At 40.4% G+C, this 9,295-nt stretch overlaps 1 protein-coding gene across 4 annotated transcripts; it reads left to right on the plus strand.

Moving 5' to 3' along the window:
- The first annotated feature begins 432 nt into the window (after positions 1-432).
- LOC123404004 (anaphase-promoting complex subunit 4) lies at positions 433-8,680 on the plus strand. 4 transcript variants are annotated; one of them, XR_006611610.1, is made up of 20 exons: positions 433-576; positions 1,408-1,519; positions 2,508-2,599; positions 3,214-3,297; positions 3,535-3,774; positions 4,059-4,139; positions 4,227-4,366; positions 4,714-4,874; positions 4,963-5,063; positions 5,144-5,218; positions 5,685-5,864; positions 6,075-6,157; positions 6,241-6,330; positions 6,743-6,847; positions 7,041-7,179; positions 7,320-7,529; positions 7,615-7,764; positions 7,985-8,066; positions 8,163-8,421; positions 8,504-8,680. XR_006611610.1 is itself a non-coding variant. In XM_045097901.1 (19 exons), the coding sequence occupies exons 1-19, from the start codon at positions 484-486 to the stop codon at positions 8,267-8,269; spliced, it is 2,325 nt and encodes a 774-aa protein (XP_044953836.1). In that variant the 5' UTR covers positions 433-483; the 3' UTR covers positions 8,270-8,680. The 4 variants fall into 4 exon arrangements, 3 of the variants coding, with proteins under 3 accessions (XP_044953836.1, XP_044953837.1, XP_044953838.1); XM_045097901.1 differs by having other exon boundaries at positions 8,163-8,680; XM_045097902.1 differs by lacking the exon at positions 6,075-6,157 and having other exon boundaries at positions 6,224-6,330; positions 8,163-8,680.
- The last annotated feature ends 615 nt before the right edge of the window (positions 8,681-9,295 follow it).

The following is a 9,295-nucleotide window of genomic DNA, read 5'->3' on the forward strand; positions in this document are numbered from 1 at the left end:
TTTTTTTGAAAATCGATGATTTTTGTTTGAAAATTGGTGAACACAATTTAAATATCGTGAACTTTTTGCAAAATCAATGAACTATTTCTAAAAATTGATGAACTTTTTTTCAAAACCAATGATTTTTTTTTGAATTCTGTGAACTTTTGAAAATACATAAACATATTTAAAAAATCGGTGATTTTTTTAATAATTATTGAACTTTTTTCGCAGATATGTTTTTTTCTTGAAATTGTTTAAGGACCAACGCATTCTACATGGACCGGCCAACGAGAAGGAGCGCTGCTGCAGGCGCTGGTTTGCCTAACCGGCGCTGAAGGCGCCGTATAGACCTTCCCACAACAATAGCTTCGCCACATGGGGGGCTTCAGTAACTGTTGGGCCGTATATCCTGCGGGCCCAGGCTGCCATGTTCCTTCGTCGCGCTGACCTTTCTCCCTTCTTCCCGCCTGTCCGCCCAAAAAAGTTTCAAAATCACCCACCATGGCGGAGGAGCAGATGGAGGAGGCGGCGTCGTCCGCGGCGGCCTCCGGCACGCCGTTCCAGCTCCAGTTCGACAAGCCCATCCCCTTCCAGGTATCCCGCTTCCCTTCCTTCTCCCGCTAGCCGAAACGCCCCCCGTCGCGCGCGAGCTCGCCTCGACGGGCTTCACCAGTCGAGCTGATCTGCGCTGAAGCTTCTGCATCGCCAATCCCCCCCGCCCCCGCGTCGCTCCCCCAGGGGCAACTCGGGTGGCCGAAAACCTAGCCCCGCCGCCGGCGTTTCCCCGTCCCTGCCGTCTCCTTGTCGCCACCAGAGGGGTCCGCCGGCTCGCCGCGTGGGCTGCGGTGAAGGCGGCGGCGAGGATCTGCTCGCGCCGCTCTCTCGCGGGGTGGATGCTTCGTACACGAGGCGGCGGCCTCGCGGGAGGACACGGGTGGATTTGGGCTGGTAATCCAGGGGTGGCCGTACCCTTGCCGCATGCCAACCGTTTGCTGAAATTCCTAAGAGGGCTGGGCCGGGACCTAGTGGTTCCCTACTATCACTTCGTGCGGCTGAGAGGGCTTTTGGCTGGGACTTAGCGGTGGATCGATTCGTCTGACCTCAACACGATCAGGAACCCCGCTGTTTTGGAGCGACAAACACCATACTGGTTATCGAGCTTAGCTTTGGCATTTGCATCCAGTGATCCATTCTTCGGCCCTTAACCATGTGGTTCATCCGATTTCTATTGTATACCCTGTTCAGCAGCATTCTATGTGCGGCGATGTAAACAGTCAGCTACATAGACCCCACAGTTGGTGCTGCTGAATATTTGACATCTTTATGTATTGCGTGCACCTTTTCCATTTTCCTCACTTATTTTTTGTAGATTCATATTAGTATGATCCATTAGAAATTGACTTACACATGTTCTACTATTGTTAGATAAAATTGGCAGAGTGGAACCCAGAGAAGGATCTGCTTGCTATGGTTACTGATGACTCCAAGGTTCTCCTCCATCGCTTCAATTGGCAACGGCTGTGGACTATATCCCCTGGTTGCTACCCTCCCACCCCTTGGTGCTCATAATAGAAACGATGAGACATCTATCACATTATTATTTCTTTCTTTCTTTTTAAATGCTGAAAAAACAAATATAGTTATTGACCTTTTCTCATGTTCGGTACGTTGAAAGAAGCACATATCTTGTGTTGAGGTGCACCTTGTCTATTGAACAATAAGTATCTAACACATATTTTGCAGTCGTATCCTAAGTACTCCCTCCATCACAGTATATTGGGCGTATCTCCAAAACGATAATTTTTCACAATTAGAAGGAAATAAGGCGTATGGCATTAATTAGCCTATTAATTGGGGTGTTTTGGAAACCGTCTTCACCAATGCATGCGAGGAAGTCGCTCGTTTAGTGGACGGGGGGGGGGGGGGGTTACTAATGCGTCAGTTTTGCGATTAATTAGGCGCTTCTACAGCTCGTCGGTTCGGTTTTTCCTACCAATAGAAAAACATCTAGGTCCCAGAGCCCTTTGAGATACGCCCAATATACTGTGATGGAGGGAGTAAAAGCCAGATGCGTTGGCAATTTGTGTTTAGAAGAAGCGAGATCCCTGCTTCATGACAAACTCCACCAGCTGAGAATGCTGTCCGTTTTCTTTTGCATTCTTATTATACTTGCACCCTTAGGTCCTCTTTGGAATGCAGGATTCTAAAAAAGGCAGATGCCATGACTTCCTGGATCTTACAGGAACTTGCAAACATGTCTCTTTAGACTTCTACAAAAAGTTTGTTGGAATTTAAAGAGGGATGTTGGAGAGCAACCCATAGAATTTTTGGTGGCCCCATTCCTTCGATCCGAAGGGCTTCTATAGAAAAAAAAACCAATGGATTGAAATCCTACAAAATCGTATAAAAATCCTTCATCCCAAAGGGCCCCTTGATGTACGTTTTACTCAGTAGTTGAACTGACAGCGTGTGTTTTCAAGTTAAAATGGTAGCAGGCACTAAATAGTAAAACACTTATTTTTCAGGGAAGTACATCACATCAATTTGCTGGAGCCCTGATGGTAAAATAGTAGCACTTGGTACAGAAGATGGTTTTGTTCTTTTGCATGATGTTGAGGTGTGTATGCTGAAAGCAATGGGTAGAAATTATAGATGCCTTCCTTTTTGTTGCCGGACATTTTTTTCATACTTCATGCAAACCTGAACTCTGCATGGTTCCTTATAATTTTCTAATGACACAGTTCTCGTTTTGACCTTCATAACTTTTGACTTTTATGTATGGAATTATTAGGAGATCACTGGGGGCACATGCTCCCAAGGATCTCTGAGACAACTATGTGCATACATAAAGGCATCTGGATCTTCCATAAAAATAGTATAATGAAGTGGTTAGTTTATGCTAAAACCAGACACATTGACACAGCACATTTTGAATTGCTTTATTTTCTGTTGAGCACCATTTCTAATTTGCAATCTGTTGCAGTTTCATTATAACTGAATTTGCAATATCATTTTTTTTATCATTGTGTGTTATTAGTTATTGTAAAAACTCCTTATATGATCTCGAAGATTGTAACATAAGTACATAATCTATATTTTGTTTTGACTCTTGTGCAATTTGTGATTTTGTATTACTCTTCAAACAATCTTGCATGCTATTACAGTTTACTTGTTACTTATATTTACTTTACCACTTCGTGTATGTATAAATATCGTGAGTGCTAATCGCAGAATGGGAAGATGTTACGAAGTATAAAATCTCACGATGTTGCCATTGTATGTCTGAATTGGGCAGAAGATGAACCGCTATCAAGGGTATATTTATTCCTTTTAAAAACATTTACTATATTTACTCAAAATATTATTCGTCAAATCACATATAGCTTGCATCTTATTGAAAACTATTCAGTGAAACTTGCAACTGGAGATGATCAACTGCATGAATTGCGCACTTACTGAGAATAGTATAGGGTTTCAGTGAATAAGTTCTTTACTAGAGTTCTCTGCTATTTATTTATTTTTGACCATGGAGCCCTCTGCTAATTACTGCAGACTGACAAGGCAGACTTGCTATCTTATGAAGACCGCACTACACGTTTCTTTCCTCCTGCTCCCGTGATGCCTAGGATAGGTGGGCTCAATTCGGGAGATACTGGTCTTGCGGATGATAATGAAGAAGCCATTCAGGCATTTTCAAGTGCTTCATGTCAACGTTTTAATATTCTGTGCACTGGTGATAAAGATGGTTGCATTTGCTTCAGTATTTTTGGAATATTTCCAGTTGGAAAGATAGTAAGTAAACACAATAACTGAATGCTCTACATTTACAGTCAATATAATCAGCCATGCATGCTTTCTTCTGATTCTCAAGGTTGTTCTTATCATTAATACCCTTTTGTTACTTTGACAGCAAGACTCGTATACCTTGACAGTAAATATGATATTATGAAATAGTTATTTCTGTAATATTTTTATGATCTATGGATATTGACAAACTGTTGCCTACCTTTTGTCTTTGTAAATCATTAGTTCTGGGGCATACCCTGACAGTAATGTGTTCATTGTTGATATTTCAGAACATAAATAAGGTTCCAATCCATGTACAATCCTCTGGAAAAAGAACTAGCTACCGACTTCAGGATGTTTCCATAAGCAAGGTCATTAATTCTTCACTTGTTAGGTTATTATGCATGTGTCAGTCTGCTGGATATGATATTCTGAGCAATAGTTGTTCTTAATATCAGGTCTCTTTATCAAGAAATCTCCATCAGTTGGTTCTTCTGTGCTCCGGAAAGCTGATTAATACTGACAACCTTTCTCTCAGTAATGATATTTCTGTTGGGGTACATTGTTTGCACCTTGATACCTCTATCTTTTCCAACAGGTAACATACCAATTCCATTGCCTTTTAATGCCTTCTGTCCTTGTTCCGAAACCATATTCTTCTTGTGGTCTTGTATGAAAACAAAAATAGATCCACACAAGGTGCTAGAATAACACATTCACTGGCACCTAAATGGTTGAACTCTGACAGTCCAATTGACGGATCTTAATAACTAATTATTTTCATTGGCCAAGTGTAAATATCTTAGGCTTCTGTTGTTCCCTAAATATAGCAGCAGTATTTCAGTACTAAAGTTTGTAAGGATATTGACTGGTGTGCTGCTCCTACTAAAACTCAATAAAGATTTTCTTATTCTGTTTGTCTTGTCACCAATAAATGTTGTAAAGGAAAAATGAGCTACATCAGGTGTCTCAACAAGCGTCAAGTATTCAAGATCTGGTCGAAGTTGTCCGTGCTTCCATATCTATGATGTCCAAACAATGGTCGAATGCTATGAACTTATTTCATGAGAAATTTAGTGCCCTGCCTTCTCTGCTTACTGCCAATGGTATGATTGATTTCTTTTGAATCCATAACCATCACGAATCACATACCTTTATTTTTCTACGTTGGTCTAAGTTTTTGACTGTTTACAGGGATGGAATCTAGCTCCGAGGATGAGTTTATGAGCCTTTTGTTTGGGACACATACAAGTCCGGCTCTACATCAATTTCTAGTCAACTCTCTTGGTGAAGCGGTATTTATTGCTACTGCCATAACTTGCATACCTTCTTTTCTTAAATAACCTGTCTAAACTTGTTATTTTATATATGATAGGGTCTCAAGAGGATAGCTAAGACTATTGAAAGTGCTGGAAAGGAACTTCGTATTGTTGTCAGTGAGCATCTTCAGGTCAGCTACTACATGCTGATGCCACAGCAACATATTATTGGTACTATTGTCTGTATTTTTGGTTCACTTCTAATGGATAGTCCCTCCGTCCCATAATATAAGAGCGTTTTTTGACACTACACTAGTGTACACAACGCTCTTATATTATGGGGCGGAGGGAGTACTATAGAGTTTGTTAGGCAACTTCATGTCTTTCTGCTACAATTAGTTAAATTGTTAGTGTTTTACTAGTTAGGTGACTCAGTTATAAAAACAAAGTTAGGTGACTCAAACCAGGAAGAACTGTCAGTATTGGTTGAATACCATAGTCATTTCTTCCTTTATATCACAACATTAAAGTCATAGCTCACTAATTGGAGGTCAACCCATCTTGTTTGGCTAGACTAAACATGTATTATACCTGTAACCTGTTTCAAGTTTCTGTAATTAAAATTGAGTTGCATGCTAATATATTCTTTATTTATAGCCTGCAGTAGAAATTATTTCATTCAGACTTGCAGAACTGAGAGGTCTTGCAAGATGGCGTTCACGATTTCAGAACATTGGGTTAGATGAAAAGCTTATGGATGGTGTAACTGAGAGGGCAGGGATGCTAGTTGTGCAAGTTGAGCGCTTTTCAAGGGTTGCAGCAACTGTTCTTTATCTGGTATACTTTAATTTTTCTTGCTTCATGTTTCTCAAATTTTGTTGAAAATTGGGACTTGTGTCATCTTAAAATGAGGCTCCTTCCTGAACAAGTGCGCATACCATTTCCCCCCACCCTTTTTTTTTTGCATATTCAGTTATGGTTACTGATAATGATGTACCTTTGCGAAGTTATCATGTAGTAACTTTCATTGATTCATTGACTTTCCAGTTTCAAAATTTCTTCAGCTGGGTTTTGAAGTGTGTTAAGATATTGTTAAGTGAACCAACCGACCAAGTTCCATCCACAAACAGGTTTATGTCTTTCTTTCCTGTTGTCCTCTTCATTCTCATGGCATGAACTTTGTTACTAACTAGCAGGGGATCATCTTCTTTAGTGAACTTGTGGTGATTTTTCTGAAGTTTCTTCTTGACAAAGATCCAATCAAACAGTTACTTGAAACAGATCAGATATTTGAGTGGGATATGTAAGTAGCATGTCAGTTGTTGTTTTATGTTTGTTATTGATTTCTTGGTCTTTATTTACACTATCTGTATAGATTTGAAGATTTGTGGTACCTATTTGCAAGTTACTATTCACACATTTATAAACATAGGTGCATGGTTATTTATATGCCCGGATGGGTTGTACTATTGTATACTATGGAAGTTTTCGTAGATGCAGTTTGAAATTTCTTGTATACTGCGTGTCTTGGCGTTGCTAACTGCATGACTTATTTTTCAAGAAAAAACATAAAAAATCATTCCTGCATGTATGTACCTTTGTACTGTGGTAGTTTTTAGCATTGCTTTCATAGATTCGAAGATTTATGGTACCTATTCCCAAGTTGTGATGGTGTGTTGCTATGTTATTTAATTGTGTTGAACACACTTTTTCAGTGATACTGCGAAACATGTTGAGCAGCTAGTAGTTTTTGGAGGATTTACAGACACTCAATTTTTGGAGAGGAGTTTGGCCAAGCAATTTAGCGAGTTGGAAGAAAGGTAAATCATTTTATTGCTTAAAATTATTTGCCAGTACATGCGTCTCGACTCAATGTACCGTCAGTCAAATCTTTGTGTATTCACTTTCTACAGACAGAATAACTTTAAACATGTTCCTTGTTACTTAAAAATAAATGTTCCTTCTGCAAAGCAGTTTTATGCTATGCTAACAACTCTATATCCCATTTTTTAGCTTGAAGGAGGCTTTCTTGATGCCATTCACTACTATATCTTCACAAATACATTGTCAAGGATTGCTTCCTCTTTATCCTGTTACATCGTCCGGTGCCTTGTCATCAACCAGTACTCCAGCATCAATTGCGTTCTATAAGGTTTATGTTCTCTTTGGTGGTCCCAATGTGAACATACTTGTTGCTTATTTCCATGTTTTCCTTCAACTTATTCTGTACATGCGCATTGGGTCCATGACCTGTTGCTTTTCAAAGTCCTAACTGATTACTCAAAATGGCAGGATAAAGATTCTCAGCATAATGCTTCTTCATATAGCTCGACTGACTATATATGCTTCAAGATACCTGATGGATCGTTAAATTTAAGAAATTTCGTTGCTGTGATAAAGGACTTCTGCAGCTCACGTAGTACCTCCAGCATACCATCACTTTCTGGTTTTCTGTTGCATATACCTGTTGAATACGAGTGTGTTGATCTGTCTCTTTACAAGGTATTCACTGTTACAATTATTGAGGCAATAGTTTGCTTTTGTAAAGCACTTTGCATATCTTAGAAAAGAAAACGGTTATTCACAGGACAACCAGGTGGTTTTACTACTTAGTGGAAAGTCCAGTTCTGAAAGTGCCGGGAGATCTTGGATGGTTATGCTGCAGACAGAGAACCTCTCTTTTTCACAGCTCTCAAGAACATTCCCTGCAAATTACTACAATCTCCAAGAATTGGAGGTACGGATATTCTTCAATGAGATGTGTAAATAAACAAAAAATAAGTTACTACACAAAATAAATTAGCCACATTAGTAGTAATTAATCACCGCAACAAGATAAACGAAACTGCACTGGTCTGTAAATTGGTCCATTGACAAGGAGATGCTTGTTGAAGCCGACTTTACTTTTTTGCTGGCAAATGGTAGTTGCTCTAATTTCCTGCCATGAACATGTATAGGCGCTGGAACTTCAATTGGATACAGATTATGGAAAAGTTCGTAGCATCCCTCACCCTTTATCGACTCCGCTGGCAGTCAGTGGTAGGTCGAGTGTTTATTTCTGCACGCGATTTTTAGTTGGTATTCATTTCACATAACAAGTAATGGCTGGAGCTCGCTTTTCCCCAATGTTTACAGCCTCAAGAGGAGTGGCTTGTGTCTTCTCGTCGCGGAGGCATGCTTTGGTCTATATCCTCGATGAGGACGAAGACGAGGATGAAGATGAAGGTTCTGAGATGGAGTGACCGTGGTACAACACCAGCAGCTTCATGTCGCCATTTAGCAGAAAAGGTTGTGGAATTGCACTATGCTCTGATGAAAACAGAGCATAAGTAGCTGCCAGTCACAATGAGCAACCTGCGGCCATGATCACTGGGAGACTAATGCAAGACATGCTGTAACTTTCTTTCCTTCTATCCCCATGGCTATGCGAATGCATGTTCTGATTTTGATTTCTGAAGATGTGTTTGATCACCCAGTTGCTGCAGCTAAAAGGTGGTGGTACCGGCACCGGCTTGGTCAGGCCCGAAACTCACATTTGGGGTGTACATCTGCAGAGTGAACTTAGGACGGTACTCTGTAAATTTGGTGTTGTAACAGAAATTTTGTACCTAGTTTTGCTGTTAATTGTGTTAAAAAAATAGTTTTGCTGTTAATTGTGTGAAGTTGGTGTGTTGATAAGTTACTATGCATGGTTGAGCTTTTATGTAACATCAGAACAGGACTGAAGCGAAGTCATCTTGCATTTGCCAGCTCACTCGTTTACAGCTTTGAAGTGAAGTCATCTTGGCATTTACCAGTTCACAGCTTTGAACGTCTCGCAACCTTGTAGCAACAAATTGCATCTCTATTTCTACCTCGCTTTGCAGCACTCGTGTGGTTGGCCTCATCCTTCACATGCGCGTCAACACCAATTAAATGAGTTGATGGTTACAAGGAGTGTGGTTTGCCCTTTAGAAGGGTGTACAAAGCCTCTCACTAGGATATCTTTTTGTATGGTAATGTGTAAAGTTTTGTTTCGTGTTGCTCTATATGTTGGTCATGTGATTATTTTTCTATGTTGCAATGTGCTTTCCTAGCTTGGCCTTATGGTGGTGCAGGGATGGAGCCAGCATGCAAGCATAGGGGGGCAAGTTTGTTTATGGAGGGGGCAAAGTTCATATGAAGAGAAATTTTCTGGCTACAACAACCGCTATCATAGTAGAAAAATCAATTTGCTCGTCCCCTCCTAGAATCGTTCCTGTGGTGGTGTTGTACAACAAGGACGAGGG

This window comes from Hordeum vulgare, chromosome 6H (assembly GCF_904849725.1).
Source record: "Hordeum vulgare subsp. vulgare chromosome 6H, MorexV3_pseudomolecules_assembly, whole genome shotgun sequence".
Lineage (NCBI taxonomy): Eukaryota > Viridiplantae > Streptophyta > Magnoliopsida > Poales > Poaceae > Hordeum > Hordeum vulgare.

Bases quoted from the DNA above. Each gene is read 5' to 3' on its own strand.
- LOC123404004 (XM_045097901.1), top strand. From the start codon at position 484: ATGGCGGAGGAGCAGATGGAGGAGGCGGCGTCGTCCGCGGCGGCCTCC. The intron at 577-1,407 runs GTATCCCGCTTC...TACTATTGTTAG, and splicing joins ACAAGCCCATCCCCTTCCAG to ATAAAATTGGCAGAGTGGAA. The intron at 4,367-4,713 runs GTAACATACCAA...AATGTTGTAAAG, and splicing joins ACCTCTATCTTTTCCAACAG to GAAAAATGAGCTACATCAGG.